The following is a 19,777-nucleotide window of genomic DNA, read 5'->3' on the forward strand; positions in this document are numbered from 1 at the left end:
TAGTTCATCAGGTTCTTTTGTTCATTAGCCTCTTGTTAAAGAAGACCCTTCAACATTTCCTGTAGTGCTGGTCTGGTGGTGATGAACTACTTTAGCTTTTTCTTATATGTGAAGCTCTTTATCTGACCTTCAGTTCTAAATGATAGCTTTGCTGGGTAGAGCAATCTTGGTTGTAGTTCCATGTTTTTCATCACTTTGAATATTTCTTGTGACTCCCTTCTGGCCTGCAAGGTTTCTGTTGAGAAATCAGCTGACAGTCATATGGGTGCTCCCTTGTATGTAATTAACTGCTTTTCTCTTGCTGCTTTTAAGATTCTCTCTTTGTCTTTAACCTTTGGCATTTTAATTATGATGTGTCTTACTGTGAGCCTCTTTGGGTTCCTCTTGTTTGGGACCCTGTGTGCTTCCTGGACTTGTAAGTCTATTTCTTTTCCCCAGGAAGGAAAAGTTTTCTGTAATTATTTTTTCAAATAGGTTTTCGATTCCTTGGTCTCTTTCCTCTCCTTCTGGCACCCCAATAATATGAATGTTGAGACTCTTGAAGTTATCCCAGAGGCTCCTTCTGCTATCTTCATATTTCTGGATTCTTTTTTCTTTTTGTTCTTCTGGTTGGGTGTTTTTTTGTTTCTTCATGTTCCAAATTGCTGATTTGATTCTCAGCGTCCTCTACTCTACTATTGGTTCCCTGTAAATTATTCTTCATTTCAGTCCATGTAGCCTTCATTTCAAATTGGTACTTTATTATGTCATCGATTTTCTCAATTATTTTCATCATACTCTTACTAATATCCTTGAGCATCCTTATAACCATTATTCTGAACTCTGTATCTGTTAGCTTGCTTGGATCTACTTCATTTAGTTCCTTTTCTAGAGATTTCTTCTGTTCTTTCCTTTGTGACATGTTTCTTTGCCTCCACATTTTGGTTGCTTCCAGGTGTATTTATTTCTGTGTATTAGGTAGAGCTGCTATGTCTCCTGGAATTTGTAGAGTGGCTTTGTGTAGTAGGTGTCTTGTAGGGTCCAGTGGCTCAGACTCCCCAGTCACCTGAGCTGGGCCTTCTAGGAGCTCCCATGTGTGGGCTGTGTGCACTTTCCTGTTGTTGTTGGGCCTTGGTTGCTGTTGGCGTCACTGGGAGGAATTGACCCCCAGGCCAATCAGCTGTGAGGACCAGCTGCAACTACAGCCAAAGAGCCGCTGTGCTGGAGACACCCCTATGTAACAGAATTTACTTCAATGGAGCTTTGGTGTTCACCAAGTGCGCCCCTTGAATATGTCACTCGTGGATGTGGTAGGGTTGTAATCCAGCGTGGTTGAGTCTGACCACCAGGTGCACCATCTCTGGGGCCTCCCTGGAGGTGCAAAGTCAGCCTGTGCCAGTGCCTTGCCCAGGGCCACCCAGCCATGAGCTACACAGCAAACCGTAATTGGCTGCTACTTATGCTGGGCTTGGCATTGTCCAGGAGAGGTCAAGCTATGAACCAATGCAGGCTGTCACTATTGCCAGGCCTAGGGCCACTAATCGAGCCATATGGGGCACACTGAGGCCAGCTGCTGCTTGTTTGAGAGATTTTAGGAAAGTCCTAAGTATGGGGCTGGAGAGGCCACTTGCACAGAAAAGCCACTGGAAATGGCTTGGATGAGCCTGCAGGTAGGGAGGGGCGGGGCCTCCAGGAATCACAGGGGCAGGGCCAAAGGTGTGAGTCAGGTGCTGGTGGTTCAAATATGGCGTCTGCCTGCCGGTTGTGTGGGGGGCGGCCTCGCCAAAGGAGCAATGGCCTCTGCCAGCTCTTCTGCATGAGAGACAGCTGCCCCTCCACCCCTCACTCCAATTTCAGGCAGGTTAGTTCCTCCCCAAGTGTCCCAGGTTCCTTTCAAGCTGCTGCCCGGAGCTGGGGCTCAGAGGGAGCGTGTCTGAGTGAGTCTGTGCACTGGCCCTTTAAGAGGAGCTGCCTGGGACTCCTGCAGCCTCCGCGTCCCTCAGTGACAGTCCCTGCTGGTTTTCACAGCCTGAAGTTGTGGGGATTTCTCTTCCCGGCCCTGAAGTCCTGGGCTGGGGGCCTGCTGTGGGGCTGAGACCCCTCCCTCCTCCGGGAAACCTCCACTGCCAACATGTCCCTCCTGGGTTTAAACCAAGGCACCGGATGTGGTCCCACAGTCGGGACTCCGATCTGCCTGCATCTCTGCCCCTCCTCCCGGTCTCGGTGCTTCTTCAGTTCCCTGGTTGTAGGGCTTCTGTTCAGCCAGATTTCAGGAGGCTCTGAGTGATGGTTGTTCTGTATTTTACTTCTAATTTTGATGTGGTTGTGGGAGGTGGCAGGTACAGCTGTTACCTACGCCGCCATCCTATACTCATTTATTAAAGCTTCAAACTATTATCTTCCATTGTTGGGATTCACGCAATGTTATTTCATTCTTACACATCACAATCATCACATATATAGTATATATGAATACACATATGAAAATACAGACACTACATGGTGACTGTATTTTTGGAACAAATTGAGAGTCTCAGTAAAAGCATATATAACTCATTTGCATCTAAACTGTTTATAGTGGCATAAATATTCATTAAGCATACTAACTTTTTTTAAAAAATCTTTATTGATTTCAGAGAGAGGGAGGGAGAGGGAGAGAGAGAAACATCAATGATGACAGTCATTGATTGGCTGCAGCCTGCAACCCAGGCATGTGCCCTGACCGGGAATCGAACCCCTATCTCCTGGATCTTAGGTCGACACTCAACCGCTGAGCCATACCCGGCTGGGGAACATTTTTAAATGATGTAATAAAAAATATACTTGCAGGAAGGAAAAGACTTTTGTTGTTGTTGTTAGCCCACTGTGTTTATTGAGCACCCACTGCACCCAGTGCCTTGGGGACACAGGTGCACTCAGCCCCGGCTCTGCCCTCCAGAAGCTTATAGTCCAGCCAGCTGGGCCCAGAGAGGGGGATATGACAGGACACCTTGCTGGGGGCTCATCCTGTTGTCTTAGCAGCGACTTCTTCAGTAACACCTACAGCTTCCCAGATGGTGCCATCCAAGTCAGTGCCGAGGTCATCATGGGTTTAGTGACACCCTCCCCCGCATCAGCTCTGTCTTCTTGCCCCTAGTACCCTGACCCCCTCACATAGGCTGTTGGACTAGGCACTGGGGGGAGAATTCCTACCTTCTTGAGGATTCTCAGTGAATCTTTACGAAATGGTGGGAACATGACTAACAGTGGAGCTCCCGCCTTGTCTTGGGTACCCACTCCTGGGATCTGTGGACCCCTCCCTGAGTGTTTGCAGGCTCTCCTTACTTCCATGGGGAAGAAAGAAAAGTCTTAAGAACAAGTTGCTTCCAGTGACCCAACCTCAAGAGCAACAGGGCCCGGCCGGGCGTGGCTCAGCGGTTGAGCGTTGACCTAGGATCCAGGTGATTGGGGTTTGATTCCTGGTCAGGGCACATGCCCAGGCTGTGGGCTCGATCAATGACTTTCTCATCATTGATGTTTCTATATCTCTCTCTCTCCCTCTCCTTTCCTCTCTCTGAAATCAATAAAGATATATTTAAAAACAAACAAACAAAAAAACAGCAACAGAAAGCTGTTTGCAAGAGAAAATGAGGAAAGGTATTTCCTGGTCCTTAACCTCCTGTCATGCCTTGAATTTCTGCTGCTCCATGACATGGGCCTTGCTCACCTCCCATTGGCACTCAGTGCTGGGCCTCCTTGAGGCCACAGGGCACCCTCATTCTTGTCCCACGCCTTCCTCCCACCTGAAACATAAATCAGGTTAAATTAATGCTTGGGAAAATAAATCTTCCCCAAGCCTACCTAGCAAACCTCCATCCCTTACAGCACAGAGCCCTGGCTGCATTCATTCCTTATAACCGGAGGCTTTGGACAGGAGAGCCCAGAAGTTAAGGTGATGGCTCCGCAACCTGCAGAGTCCCTCAGGTCATTGCTTCTGTCTGCCCAGAGGTTTCCAAGCAGGGCTGGTGAGGAGGCAGGCCCAAGAAGGGCGGGGAGGGCAGTGACCAAACAGAGCGGATGGGTGCACCTGGCTCACGTGAGCTCCTAGTCCAGCCCTTGGGTTGGCGCCAGTGCTGGGAACAGGTGTGTTGGCTGCCTGGGCGTCTGGGGCTGGCCCAGGCCTAGAGCTACATCCGCCAGCGGGGGGGAGGGGGGTGGCCTTCAGCCACCCGCCCCTTCTCCTCCAGGCCGGACACCCTCAAGCTGGGAGTGAGGCAGGGCTTCTCCCCTTATTTCCTCGAGCTGAGTTCCCCTGGCCTTTAGTCAGCCACACAGATCACAAACATCAGGGTTGCGGCCTGGGTGTGGTTGCTGGGCTGATCCCTCTTGGTGGGAACAGCAGTTGCCACCAAGAGCTTCCTCAGTCCCCAGGGCCAGTCAGCAGGGTCGGTAGACCAGCCAGGGGACTACCAGGGGCTTGGGCCACGTGGAGGCACAGGCGTCAAGGACACAGGGGTGGGCAGCAGGTGGCTCAGGTGCGCCAGGCAGTTCACAAGCAGCTCCTGCAGGAAGCGCGCCATCATTTCCAGGATGCCTGAGTTCTCCAGTTTCGAATAGCTGGAGCTCTCTCCGCCTGTCCAGCAGGGGCCGGATGAGCCCCTTGAGCTGCATCAGGCTCTCAGTGAAACTGCAATTCTCCAGCAGCAGCTCCAGGCTGTTACACAGCTCCGCCCGCTCACCACCCCACCCCAGGCAGCCCATTGCTGCACTGGAAAGCTGGGCCCGCTGCGGGAGGGTAGGGGAGACCTGTGCCCCTACGTGGAAGCATAGACGGAGACCCAGAGGGAGGTCCCCTGAGTGTGCTGCCTGAGCCAGCACCAGTGGACAAGGAAGAAACTACTTGAATTGGCTAGGTGAGGAGCTCGGCAAATCCTTTCTCCAAAAAGCAGTTACAAAAGTGGACAAAATTGTCAAACCAGCCAGCTGAAGACTTGAAACTGACCAAAGTCATATAACAAATTGAGAAGTGCTTATTCAAGAAAGTCTATTAAATCTCAGTAAGAACAGTGAGAATCTGTTTTGTTTTAACCTGGAGCTTTTCTTGTCCCCTCCAGCTCCGAGACACAGAAGTTTCACCAGGAATAAGCATGCCCAAAGGGCAAGCAGCTCTTTCTGCAGGAGGAGCCTGACTTTGTTTAGAGCAAAGGAAGATTCCATGCCAACAGCATTATCAAAAAGCACAGTGATTTGCCTTAGCTGGTTTTGCTCAGTGGTTAGAGCGTTGGCAGGTGACTGAAGGGTCCCAGGTTCAATTCTGGCCAAGGGCACGTATCTCGGTTGCAGGTTCGATCCCCAGCCCTGGTCGGGGCTCGTGCAGGAGAAAACCAATTGATGTGTTTCTCTCACATCGATGTCTCTCTCTCCCTCTCTGAAAAGCAATGGACAAAATATCCTCAAGTGAGGATTAAAAACAAAACAAAACAGTGATTTGAGTGGCTAACATTCAGGAAAGGCCAACATCCTAGCTAGCTGAGGTCTCAATACTGATTGGGGCAAGCAATAAACCAACATGTCAGTCATAAATTCAACAGGGAGATCAAGGGAATGGGACAGACAAGAAAGCCTTTGATGTGATCGTACTTATCACCAGTGGTCTGGAAGTATGTGCACACAGGAGTCAAGGACATGAAGAGATATTTCACCAAAGAGAATGTTAGGGATAGTGCTACTATAAAGGGGTAACATGAGGCAGATAATTACAGTGAAAGAATATTTCTGTATTGTGGCAGAGGTTACCTGAATCTGCACATGTGATAAAATAGCAAGAACTATATACACACATTGCACTGATGTCAGTTTCCTTTGTTTGACATTGTACTATAGTAATATAACATTTACCCATTGCAGGAAACTTGGTGAAAGGCATACAGAACCCTTCTGTGCTATTTTTGAAAATTCTAGTGAATATGTAATTATTTTTAAATTTTTTTAATTTTTAATAAAGGCAAAATACATTCCTAGAGAAACAGAGACAGAGAATTCTTTGCTGGATAACCTGGCTTATAAGAAATATTAAAAGCAGTTTTAGAATTTTATTTTTAAAACTATATTCTTTTGAAGCCACGTAGTGTTAGGTACATACAGGTCCTGGATTATAACTTTCTGGTGCATTGTTCATGTTCTATTGTATGGACGTACCTGAATTCATTAGAACCATCCATTATTGATGGATATTTAGGTTGTTTCTAATATATTTTCTGTTACATGCAATGCTGCCATGCATGTTCTGGTAATACTCGGACATATAATGGTGCTAAAATACCTGTAGGATAAATTCGTACAAGTAGAATTCCTGGGTCCCAGAGTAAGTATACTTTAAACTTGTAAAAGATATGCCAGATGAAAAAGTTCTGGAGACGGATGGTGGTGATGGTTGCACAACAATGTGCCACTGAAGTATACTTAATGCCACTGAAGTATACTTAAAAATGATTAAAATGGTAAATTCTGTTATACATATTTTAACACAATAACAAAATATAAAGTTAAAATAAAAAAGTTATACCTATATTTACTCCCCAAACAACATGTAACAATATTGCCTTCCCTGCATACCTGTCAACTGCAGCGAACGTGGAGATGAGCCTCTCCTACTCCTCCTCCTCAAGAAAGTACTCACTGCTCAGCTTCGAGAACTGCGGTTACTTGAGAGTCTCCAGTTGTTAGCTCTGCCAGGGTTCATCTCAGCTTTAGCACCAAGGTCCCACTCTTATCAGGACTGTCCCCAGCAGACTACTCTAACAGGCAGTCTTTGCTCTACTAGCTGCAACTTTAGCTGGGACTTTGTCAGGCTGGCACCGTGGTATGACAGTTCCCTCTACCCAATCCTACTACCCCTCCCTTTTATTTTATATATATATATATATGGATGTATTTTATTTCGGAGAGAGGAAAGGAGAGGGAAAGAGAGATAGAAACATCAATGAGAGAGAGTCACTGATCGGTTCCCCCTTGCACGCCCCCTGCTGGGGATCGAGGTTGCAACCCAGGCATGTGCCCTGCCTTGGAATCGAACCATGATCTCCTGGATCATAGGGCGATGCTCAGCCACTGAGCCATACTGGCTGGGCCCCCTCCTTTTTCTTTCACAGGTATTACTGCCCAATAAACCTGCACTTCTGACTGAATCTCAGTATTTGCTTCCTGAAGAACTTAGGCTGTGACACCAACAGTGTATTACAGACCTTTCTGTTTTTTTCCAACCTGATAGATGAAAAACAGCATTTCATATCTTTATTTTGAATTTCTCAAATATGATTGAGGATAAACACATTTTCATGTATTTAAAAGTGATCTGTATATCTATGAATTGTCTATCTAGTTTCTTTTATATTGTTGGTATTTTATATTGATCTGTAGGAGCTCTTTATATATTAAGTAAACTAGCCATTGATTGTATCTGTTGCAAATTTTTCTTTGCAATTTGTCATTTGGCTTTAAGGTTTATAAAGTTAACCCTGTATACATTAATTTTATGTACACAAATGAACTGATATAGTCTCCCATGACTTCAGAATTTTATGTCATTAGAAAGAACTTCACTATAAGAGAATCATTGAAAAAAATTCTCATTTTTTTTCTTCTAGAACACTGATGGTTTCATTTTTACATTTAATTCACCTAGAATTTATTTTAGTGTAGAAAATACAGGAGTGTTCTAATTTTATTGTTTTCTGGTGAGTGTCATGAAATATTTCCTTCTGATGATGAACTAGATGCTTTTTCCTCATAGACAATACAAATAACATAACTGACACCATTTGCCTTTTTGCTATGGCTGTAGGAAGATCAGAGACAAATTCACAGCTAAGTACAGAAGTGAATTTCATACCTAATCCCAATTTTCCCACATATTAATTTACTTGCTTTATGTTTTCCATGTTCTTTCCTTTATTTTTCAATTTTATTGGATGTATTCTTCTCAGGTCCAAATATCCAGTGGAAAATAAAGTAGGCAATGAATGAACAAATAAGTTATAACTCATGTGGGCCTCATTTCTTGCTCCTCTTGTGTAAAGGCAACACAGAGATCTCTAAATGCAGAGCTGGGGGAGGCCTAGGGGTAGTAGGTTGAATGGAATGGAGGAAGAGAAAATACAAACACAGACATGAGAGACATGATCTGCCTCATACCACCCAGCCTGAAAATGCCCACCCATAAGCCAGGTCAGAGGTTGCTGGGGAGGCCCATGTACTTATAGTCCCAACCTATTTATTGGTGACTGACATCATTGTGTGGAGTTGACATGATTGGGGTTGGCAAACTTTTTTAAAAAGAATCAGACAGAAAATACACTAGGGTTTTCAGGCAATACAGGCTCTTTGGCAACTACTCAGCTCTGCCATTGTAGCATGAAAGCAACCACAGACAATAAGTAAAATAACGAGTGTGATTGTGTTCCAAAAAAAACTTTATTATTGGACACTGAAATTTAGATTGTATATAATTTTCACATGTCACAATATACTCTTTTTACTTTTTTCAAGCATTTGAAAATACAAATAGAAATGTAAATAGTATTTTTAGGTTGTAGGCAGTAGAAAAACAACAAGGGTAAATAAACCAGGGGCCATAGTTTACTGACCCAGATGTAGAGCCTAGATGAGGAAGTTTGTTATCAGGAGTATGTATACGATTGTCACTTGATACTTGATTTACAATGCAGTCACCTCGCTTAGATCCATAAATTCTACTTCTAGAAATTTATTGCAAGGAAATAATCATAGTTGCACACAAAACATTTGAAAGCAAAGACTGTTTTACCACCTTGGAATATAACAACGAAAAAACCTGGACACATCCAAACATCCAGTAACAAAGGAGTGGCCAAAAACCAAGGCCAACTCTAAAGACTCCACCAAAAAACTACTAGATCTAATAAATGAATTTGGCAAAGTAGCAGGACACAAAATTAATATTCAGAAATAGGTGGCATTTTTATACACCAATAATGAACTATCAGAAAGAGAAATTAAGAAAACAATTCCATTTACCATTGCAACAACAAAAAAATAAGGTACATAGTAATAAATTTAACCAAGAAGGTAAAAGACCTGTACTGGGAAAATTATAAGATACTGAAGAAAGAAACTGAGGAAGATACAAATAAGTAGAAGGATATACTGTGTTCATAGATAGAAAAAATTAACAGCATTAAAATGTGCATACTACCCAAAGCAATCTATAGATTCAATGCAATTCCTATTAAAATACAAATGGTATATCTCACAGATCTAGAATAAATATTCCAAAAATTTATATGGAACCAAAAAAGACCCTGAATAGCTCTAGCAATCTTGAGAAAGAAGAACAAAGTTGGAGGTGTCGCATTACCTGATATGAAACTATACTACAAGGCCATAGTAATCAAAACAGCATAGTATTGGCAGGAGAACAGGCAATATAGATCAATGGAACAGAATAGAGAGCACGGAAATAAACCCCCACCTTTATGGTCAATTAATATTTGATAAAGGAAGCAAGAGCAAACAATGAGGGAAAGACAGTCTCTTCAATAAACAGTGTTGGGAAAATTGGTGAGATACATGCAAAAAAATGAAGCTAGACCACCAACTTACACCATACACAAGAATGGACACAAAATGGATTAGACTTCAATGTTAGACTCGAAATCATAAAAATCCTATTAAAAATATAGGCAGTAAAATTTCAATTTCTTGTAGCAATATTTTTGTCAATATGTCTCCTTGGGCAAGGGAAACAAAGAAAAAAATAAACAAATGGGACTACATCAAACTAAAAGCTTTTGCACAGCAAAAAAAACCATCAACAAAATGGAAAGGGAACCCACTGAATGGAAGAACATATTTGCCAATGATACATAATAAGGGGTCAATTTCAAAAATATATAAAGAACTTATACAACTCAACACCAAGAAGACAAACTACCCAATTAAAAAATGGGCAAAGAATCTGAATAGACACTTCTCCAAAGAGGACATACAGATGGCCAATAGACATATGAAAAAAATGCCCAGCATCACTAATCATCAGAGAGATGCAAATTAAAACCACAATGAGAAATTAAAACTCCACGGCCTGTCAGAATAGCTATCATCAATAAATCAACAAACAACACATACTGGTGAAGATGTGGAGAAAAGGGAACCCTCATGCACTGTTGGTGGGAATGCAGACTAGAGCAGTCACTGTAAAAATCAGTATGGAGTTTCCTCAAAAACTAAAAATGGAACTGCCTTTTGACCCAGAGATCCCACTTCTCAGAATATATCCAAAGAAACCCAAAACACTAAATCAAAAAAATATATGCACCCCTGAGTTCATTGCAGTATTATTTATGAGCCAAGATCTGGAAACAGCCCAAGTGCTCATCAGTAGATGAGTGGATAAAAAAGCTGTGGGACATTTACACAATGGAATACTACTCGGCCGTAAAAAAAAAAAAAAAAGGAAATCTTATTTTTTGCAACAGCATGGATGGACCTGGAGATTATTATGCTAAGTAAGTGAAAGAAGAGTCAGAGAAAGACAAATACCATATGATCTCACTTATATGTGGAATCTGATGAACAAAATAAACTGACGAACAAATAGGAATAGAGGCATGGATACATGGAACAGACTAACAGTTGTCAGAGGGGAGGGGAGTTAAGGAGCTGGATGAAAGAAGTTGAAGGGATTAAGCAAAAAAACATATGTGTGTGTGTGTGTGTGTGTGTATACATATATATATGTATAGTGTGTGTGCAGATGATGTTTTGAGTTGTACACTTGAAACCTGTATGGTTTTGTGAACCACTCTTACCCCAATAAATTCAATTTAAAAAAAGCACCCAAGGCCATCCAAAAGATAGAATGCTATACAGCCGTGTCAACAATGATCCTGTGGTCTAGAAAGCAAGCAAATGAGGTCAAATATTAACAACTATTAAGTTTAAGTGAAGGCTATATGGGTGTCCACTGCCAACTTTTCTATAGGTTTGAAATGTAAAAATAAAGTTGGAAACATGGTTTTAAAAAGTAAAAATTGTTTGTGAAATGCAATAGACTTACACAGACCCATCTCCAGCTCATCAGAACTCTGTTCTCCATATTAAACAAAGATAATAAATGTTAATACCCTTTTTCATAGGAAAACAATATAGATTAATTTGGCAATATTTGTCTAACTATCTAGTGTTTATTTCAATCACACTAAATGTAACTTAAATTATATGTAACATGAGAAGATTTATCAAAAATTGTTTTTAAATCTCAATGTTGCTTTGCAACCATTTTATCCTAAGGGCAAAGAAAATCTTGACTTTCTTAGGTTTTGAACATTTGGGGAAAAACTTGCTTTTTACACATGAAACACACAAATTATCTAGGAAGAGTTCCCTGGCATGGGTGGGTATGCAGGCAGGAATAGCATTTGGGGAATCCTTGCATCTGGATTCTTCTTCAGGCTCAGGCCTGTACTTACTTGTTGGGTTAGATGCTATTATTTGAAAATCTAACATGGGAAATAAATTCATTCAGTAACTTGAACGCAAAAAAAAAATTAATAAAAAGCTTACACATTTTAAAAAAAAAAAAAGGAAGAAAGAAACTATTTCTAAATAAAAGCCGATCTTGGGGAAGAGTACTTCAGCGACCCTCCATTTAACGCTCCTGTTAAGTGAGATGTTTAAACATAGTGCGTTGTCAATTTCTGCTGGAACCCGTTTTGCACTGTGCGCTGCAGAGCTGGAATGATCAAGGATGAATTTTCGAAAAATTGTCTCCGTTTAAAACTTTTTAAATGCTCACATTCATTCCCATTACCAAGAGTCAAAGCCAAACTTCCCGTATAAAAAAAAAAAATCCAGGGCGATAGATCACAGGGATGTACTCCCCTTTTACAGACCAGAACCATAATCAATTCTTACCCTCCTGCTTCGAACGCGCTGGCTTTTAGATACTAAATGCTTTTTACTTTCTACCTCTACCTGTGAGTCCCGGCTGCCCCAGAACCCACCAAATCCCTCTAAACACCACCCCCACCAGCCACACAAGGGTCCCCTGAAGCTCCGCTTTCGCAGTACCGGTTTCCACGCTCTGCGGTCTTCCGCAATCTCCAGGGATTCCGTAAAGCCCCGCCCTTCTCTTCTCCGCTTCAGCCCTTTTCTTTAGTTCAGGAACGCCCCTCACCACCTGGCTATTTGGTTGGCCCGCGACCTCTTCTTACGTCATTCAGCCGCGCCACCCGGAAGCCATGGTTCATACCAACCTTTCTTATTGCTGGCGGCTCTAAGGTGAGGGCTTCGTTTGGGTATCCCTGGGTGGCGGGGTCCCAGAGTTGGAAGGGGAAGAAGGCGGACTCCCTCCTAAGTATAAGCCGGACGTGCCCACTCTCAACGTTGAGAGGGCGCAGATGTATTGTGCATGAGGCTAAACTGAGTGGCCAACGTGGTCTTCCCCCTCCCCGTTCCTTAGGACCCCATCATGGCGACGCCCCCTAAACGGCGGGCGCTGGATGCCACCGGGGAGAAAGTGCTGCGCTATGAAGCCTTCATCTCTGACGTGCTGCAGCGGGACCTGCAGTGAGTGACAGCGCGGGGGGCGGGGTGTAAGAAACGTGCCACGTGGTGAGCGGGGCGGTAGGAATCAGGGCCTAGCCTTCTGATTGGTGGGCAAGGCCTTCGGACCCCGGATCTACGCGCCAATCGAGAGGGAAGGAGGGGCTACAGTCGGGGTGCAACTTGGACATGGCGTCTTAATAGAGGGTATGTCCGCACATGCGCAGCCTTGGAAGTCGCTGAACAGTTAAGAGCTAGATTTCCTAGGCCCGAGAGCTCTCAGGTTCGAAACCTGTTTTAGCCATTTAGCCATCCTTTTGAATACGTGCCTCGCCTCTCTGTGCTTCAGTTTTCTCATCTGTGAAATGGGGAACTTGATGGAACCTTCCTCAAGCAGTGGTTTTAAGTTTTCAGTTCTTGTAAAGGATTTAATGTGTATACTAGAGGGTCAATGAGTATAAAAAGTTATTATTACTATCATTAGTCTGAGGAGGAAGTAGGGTGTTCAGAACTAGTATTAAGAGCATCCTAAAAGGGATGGAGGATTTTTCTAGGGTGAGAATAGGACAGTCTGATTGGAGGGAGGCATTGGGAGTAGTAAAATAATACTAATAAACAATAGCTAACACATATGTGGAGCTTACTATTTGGCAGGCACTATTCAAAGCACTTTATAGTAAACACTCATTTAATCCATCTAATGACTCTATGAGGTAATACCTGTCATCCCTATTTTATAGATGGAGAAATTGAATCCCAGAGAGGTTATTTACTTACTGAAGTCACACAGCTAGTAAAAGGAGAGCCTGGATTCAAACCCAAGCAATCTGACCCAGAGTCCAAATCTTAACTTCTGCACTAAAACCCATCTTGAGGCTCTCAGAGGGTTATGATATGAGGTATTCCAGGAAGAACGGGGCTTCCTGTTACCATTTTACTCTTGTCCCATCATGTCCCATCAGAAAGGTACTAGACCATCGTGACAAGGTATATGAGCAGCTGTCCAAATACCTTCAACTGAGAAATGTCATTGAGCGTCTCCAGGTAAAGATGCCAGGGTTGGGTACCTTTTTTGTGGGCAAGGAGGGGGCATGGGAGGAGATACCCCAGACCAAAATCTGTCACCTGACCTAAAGTTGACCCCTAACCCATACCTCTTTATCTCTGGCCCCACAGGAAGCTAAGCACTCGGAGTTATATATGCAGGTGGATTTGGGCTGTAACTTCTTCGTTGACACAGTTGTGTGAGTGTCTACCTGCCCCTCTAAGCCCGCAGGGTTCAGCTTTCCCCTTCCTTCATTCAACAAATATTTTTTTTTTAGTATTTGCTATGTACCAGACACTGTGCTAGGTGCTGGAGATGCGACAGTGAATAAAATAGGACAAAATTCCTGCCCTCCCAGAGCTTCAATTTGGGGAAGGCAGGGGAGGGGAGTAAAAAAATCTTAAACTATAAGTTAATGCTAAATAGGGATAAGAACTTCCCCCACTTCCTCTAACCACTGTTTCCCTAGCCCAGACACTTCACGAATCTACGTGGCCCTTGGATACGGTTTTTTCTTGGAGTTGACACTGGCAGAAGCTCTCAAGTTTATTGATCGTAAGAGCAATCTCCTCACAGAGTAAGTTATTCCATGAGGATAGTGTCTAAGAACACCACCATTTGCAACATCCCTCTCCTTTTCCCCATCACTTCCTGGGATACTTAGGGACCCATCTTCCCTCCTCCTCAGGCCTAGGGCTGAGGAAAGTGGGAATGCAGAGTTCAACCCCAGGTGTAGCACATATTAAGCACTCAATAATAGTCTTTGTATTTTTCATACAACAAACATTTATTGGGCATCTGCTGTATGCCAGGCTCTACTTGATGGTAAGGAGGGAGCAGTGAACAAGACAGAAGGCTTCTTGAAGGCTTACATTCTAGAAGACCTATTCTGTTTCACATAACCACAATTTTGACCAGATCTATGGGGTCTCAACCTATATAAATCACTAACAATAAAACAAGTTACCTCTAACTTCACCTCCTGCCAATTTTTCTTTTTGGCTCCTTCAGTGCTCTCACCACACTGACCTTCACAGGCTTCTTTAAACACTCCAGAATGACCCCACCTCAGAGTGATTGCAGTGGCTCTTTTCTCTGCCTGCAGTAGTCCTTCCCCAGGTACCTGCATGGCTCCTTTCTCCTCACTCAGTGTAAGTCTTGCTCAAATGTCACTTCCTCAATGAGGTCTTCTGTAATGTAACTTTAAAATTGCAACCCCTGGCACTCCTGATTCCCGTCCCTTGTTCTACTTTTTCTTTTTTCCCTAGTACTTATGACCTTCTAATGTTTACTGTGCAATTTGTTTATTTCTAATGTTCATTGCCTCCTCCCATTGGGATATAAGGTTTATAAAGGGAGATACTTTGTCTATTCCCCAAATGACTAGAATAGTGCATAGCCTATAGAAGGCACTCCGTGCTTGTTGAATGAATTTGAAAGTGAATGCTGGAAACAGGTTGAAGTGGGGATTGAAGCAGATCTTTGTTGATGGCGATGGGGAGGTAAAGTGGGAAGAAAGTATGGGCTTTGGTTGCTTTTAAGGTTTTGTGCAGGGAAGGGGGATTGGGAGTATGGATGAGAGGTTTGAAATGTAGCTAGGGAAGGCCTTTCAGAGGAAGTGGCATTTGAGTCAGTTGGTTGAGTGAACAAGGCAGGGAGCTACCTGGGGAAGAACATTCTTGGCAAGGGGATCTGTGTGCCAAATGGGTTAGAGGAACTGCCTGGAGAGGTGAGCATGGCTCAGGTGAAGTGAGTAAGGGGTCCCTGAGCAATGTACTTAGATTAGCAATGCCTCACTAGAGTGAATACTACTGATCTAAAATTCCTTCTAGGTTATGTTATTCTTTATTCCTACATTCATTTTTTCCAGAGTTGCCTCCCTTAGGGTTTCAGTACTTCTCTTTTCAAACCTTTTCAGGGTTTCAGTGTTAGTAGACCAAAAAGACCTGCTGAGATTTCTAAATCTTAGTGAACAGGCCAGTTGTTGAACCATTTAGTTAAGGGGCCTGCTCTCATGGGCCAACGGATTTCTAAACTGGTGGTCATTTAGAACAAGACCAGCTTTTATAACAAAGCTCTCCTTGATATATCGTAGGATTCATGAGCCTTTCAAATAGATTTTAATTTTATGAGACTTGATGTCTTTCCCTAAAATGGGGTATTTAAGTTGTCAGTGCCTGCCCCCTTGTCTGGTCTTTGTGATATATTGGCATGGTCTATAAGTGTGATAAGAAATGTGTTTGAATCTCTATTACTTAATTATAATTAATAGGAATCCCTAGGAGTTTAATCTTTCTAGAAGAAGAGGATGTGAGTCTGTGTAGTTTGCTCTTCTCTAAAATGCTTAGTAACTTGTGGCAAACTGAACTTTTTTGGGGGGTTATTTTAAATGTAGCCAAAATGGCCTGTCAGTCCTTCCTGTTCTTAGTATATTTCTCTGTTTGGAGAGTGGGAGGATCAAGTCTTTGTTTATTCTTTCCTGATGACACAGAAAGAAGTACACATTCACACCCATAAACAGACATGTCATTATAGAAGGAGTAGAATAACCGTATCACTATTAACACTGCCTTACATATTAAATCAGTAGCAACAATTTAAATATATCCCTTTTGTGTTACAACTAGCATTTGATGACTTTATATTTTTCTCCTTTTGATGCACTGAACTCATAGCTTTTCATAGACTAAGCTTATACCAGTAAGTTATTTTATTCTCTTTAATGTTCAAATTGTCCCTGATCAAGGGCTCAAGCTGATAAATTTTGTTCCTCTGTTCTTTGATCACTACCCTAGATATTCTTGAAAGCCTTCTTGCTTTCTGGCAACAACACCATCCTCTATTTCTTGTCCATAAACATAGACTCAACCATCTTTTGAGGACTTCAGGTTCCTTTGAGTGCAATAGTCATTCACTTATTCCTTCAACATACATTGGGTGCTTACTATGTGCCACACACTGTTTTGGTTCCCAGGGATACAGCAGGAAACAAAGCAGACCAAATCTCTGCCAAATCTTACACAGTTTACATTCTAGTCAGGGGAGACAGACGACAAACAAGTAAATGATATAGTGTGTCACAGGTTGACAATGCTTCAGAGAACAGCATGGAATGCAGATTTAAAAAGTTGCAGTTGCAATTTTAAATAGAATGCTTGATTGGATATGGGGTGTGAGAGAAAGAGGAGTCAGGTTTTTGACTGAACAACTGGGAGGATGAGTTGCCATTATCTAAGATGGAGAAGATAGGGGAGGAGCAGACTTGGAGGGGAAGATCAGGAGTTCAATCTGAGGTGCTTATTAAACACTGAAGTTGAGTTGTTTTTTGCTTTTTTAAAATTATTATTATTATTATTTTAATATATATCTTTATGGATTTCAGAGAGAGGAAAGGAGAGGGTGAGAGAGAGATAGAAACATCAATGATGAGAGAGTCATTGAACTGCTGCCTTCTGCACGCCCCCTGACTGGGGATCGAGCCCGCAACCCGGGCATGTGCCCTGACCAGGAATCGAACCCTAATCGCCTGGATCCTAGGTCGACGCTCAACCGCTGAGCCACACCTGGCCAGGCTGAAGTTGAGTTTTTGAAGATGTAGTTAAAACTCCAAAGGCTGGAGTTCAGGAGAGAGGTCTGAACTGAAAATCTGAGTTTGGGAGATACTGATATATAAATGGGTTTATACTATTTTTTTTCTAATTTAGCATCCTATGTTGTTGTCTTCTGCTTTCTTACAGTATTTAGTTTCCCTAAAATTGACTCCTACATTTACAGATAGCTCAGCACAATAAAGTCCACATTCCTTATGATATCAAGATACTACATGATATAGCCCCTTCCTACTTCTTGGACCTTATACCAATTTTCTTCTATCATTCACTTAATTTTCTAATACTCTGGCCTGACTGCTCCTCAAAAAGCTCTTTCCTGCCTCTTGGCCTTCTTTGTGGAAAAGACCTTCCTATTGTTTAACTCTTACTCATTCTTCATTCTTCAGAAAGGCCTCCCTTGACCCTTTGTGTCAATGAGAATTTTTTAATTTTTTTTTTTGTTTAAAATATTACAGATGTCCCTTTTTCTCCCCAATGACCTGTTCCACCCTGTCCCATCCCCCTCCCCAGTCCCTCTTCCCATCATTGTCCGTGTCCTTGGGTTGTGCATATATGCATATAAATTCTTTGGTTACTCTCTCCCCCTCCACCCACTCGCCCTCCTCCATCCCTCCGACATTCGTCAGTCTGATCTATGCTTCTGTGTCATTGAATCTATTCTGTTCATCAGTTTATTAAGTTTAGATTCCACATATAAGCGAGATCATATGATGTTTGTCTTTCTCTGCCTGGCTTATTTCACTTAGCATAATATTCTCCAGGTCCATCCATACTGTCCCAGACGGTACGAGATTCTTCTTTATAGTTGCATAGTATTCCATGGTGTAAATGTCCCACAGCTTTTTTATCCACTCATCTACTGATGGGCACTTGAGTTGTGAAACTGATCCCATTTGGCTTATGTAAGGAATCCACTGGTTTATGTAACTCAACATTCCAGGGCCAAAGTGGTTTCAGGCAACTCCAGCTTCCCAGTTGCTTAGGCCTTTCTTGAGCCCTCTCCCTTACACCCAACATCCAACCCTTTGGTAAATCCTGTTGACTCTACCTTCAAAATATATTCCAAATCCAATGATTTCTCATCACCTCAACTGCTGCTACTGTGGTCTGAGTCTCCATCTCTCACCTGGACTGTTGTAGTAGCTTCCTCATTGGACTTCCTGCTACCATACCAGCTCTCTTCCCCAGTCAATTCTCCATACAGCAGTCAGATGGATCCTCTAAAACCTTATTCACTTCACATCCCTGCTGTGATCACAACCTGGCTCCCATCCCACTTACACTAAAAGCCAGAGTCCTTACCATGACCTGGTAGGTTTTACATATCTGCCTCCCCCGCTTACCTCTCTGACCTCACCGCCTGCAATCCGCCTTCGCTTATTCTTCTCCAGCCACACTGGCCTCTGCTGTGCCTCAGATATGCCAGGTACACCTCCACCTCGGCACTTTTGCATTTGCTGCCCCTTATGTCTGGAACACTCATCTTCCATATATCCAGATGATTCAGTTCTTCATTTTAAGTCTTTACTCAAATGCTTCTCAGGGAAACCATCCCTAAGCACTCTAATTAGAATTACAGCCCCCACTCCTGTACTCCTAATTCTCTCTTGTCTCATTTTTTTCTTCATACTTAGAACCATCTAACATACTCTGTATTTTACTCCATCATGTGTCCCTCTAAATGAGAATTTGAGCTTCACGAGGCTGAGATTTTTGCTGTTTTCTGCTGTCTCCCCAGTACCTAATACCACCTGGCATAGAGTAGGGATTCAATAAATGTCTTTGAGTTAGTGTAGTTCAGATGGTGGCCAGATCAGATAGTGGGATGTCCTACCATGTGCCATGTGGAAGTGACCTAGGACATAGGTAGTTCTTGAAGTGATGAAGAAGCTTCATCCTCATGATCATGGGGCCCACTTTCTTGTTTCTTTTCTCCAGGCTCAGCGACAGCCTCACCAAGGACTCAATGAATATCAAAGCCCATATCCACATGTTGCTAGAGGTGAGAGCAGCTCACCCCATTCCCAGACTCAGTCTCCAAATGCATTTAGGGTGGTGACCTGAGGAAGGGAGAGAGCCAGAAACTGGAAGGCCCATCTGTCCCCCTAAACTGGAGCCAAGTTGGAGCCAGAGTGGCTCTGAGGGAGGAGAGGTCAGAGCAAGCCTGGGACAGGACCTAAACCTAGTCGCTGTTCAATCTCTTCTGTCCTCTTTTTCAGGGGCTTAGAGAACTACAAGGCCTGCAGAATATCCCGGAGGAGCCTCGCCATTGACTTCCCCCCTTTCTAGACATTAAAGAGCCTGAATGCCTATTTGAGTCACATGGCCCTTCTTTTTCCCCTTAACCCCTACTGTTTGCTAAGGTGCTCCGTTTCTAAAGCACAAAGTTACAAGGAGGCTCAGAGATCCTATCTCTGTGTGGAACCTTTAAGGTGCTCCTGAAGTCCTGCCTCCAGCCTGTTACCTGGTAGCATTTGCAACTAGACCTACTGCTCTGCCCTCTTTTCCGTTGCCTTGGCAACCTGGGCCCCCATCTGACCCTTTTTTTTTCCTTGGACACCACTTTTAATTTTCATGGAGA

At 43.2% G+C, this 19,777-nt stretch overlaps 1 protein-coding gene across 2 annotated transcripts; it reads left to right on the top strand.

Moving 5' to 3' along the window:
• Nucleotides 1-12,213: 12,213 nt before the first annotated feature.
• On the top strand, nucleotides 12,214-19,508 carry UXT (ubiquitously expressed prefoldin like chaperone; the record flags this gene model as incomplete). 2 transcript variants are annotated; one of them, XM_081126215.1, is made up of 7 exons in its annotated part: nucleotides 12,214-12,276; nucleotides 12,458-12,564; nucleotides 13,503-13,584; nucleotides 13,717-13,784; nucleotides 14,055-14,162; nucleotides 19,135-19,198; nucleotides 19,416-19,508. In XM_081126215.1, the coding sequence occupies exons 2-7, from the start codon at nucleotides 12,467-12,469 to the stop codon at nucleotides 19,467-19,469; spliced, it is 474 nt and encodes a 157-aa protein (XP_080982341.1). In that variant the 5' UTR covers nucleotides 12,214-12,276; nucleotides 12,458-12,466. The 2 variants fall into 2 exon arrangements, with proteins under 2 accessions (XP_080982341.1, XP_080982340.1); XM_081126214.1 differs by lacking the exon at nucleotides 19,416-19,508 and having other exon boundaries at nucleotides 12,223-12,276; nucleotides 19,135-19,255.
• Nucleotides 19,509-19,777: the final 269 nt, after the last annotated feature.

This window comes from Miniopterus schreibersii, assembly GCF_964146895.1.
Source record: "Miniopterus schreibersii genome assembly, chromosome: X".
NCBI lineage: Eukaryota > Metazoa > Chordata > Mammalia > Chiroptera > Miniopteridae > Miniopterus > Miniopterus schreibersii.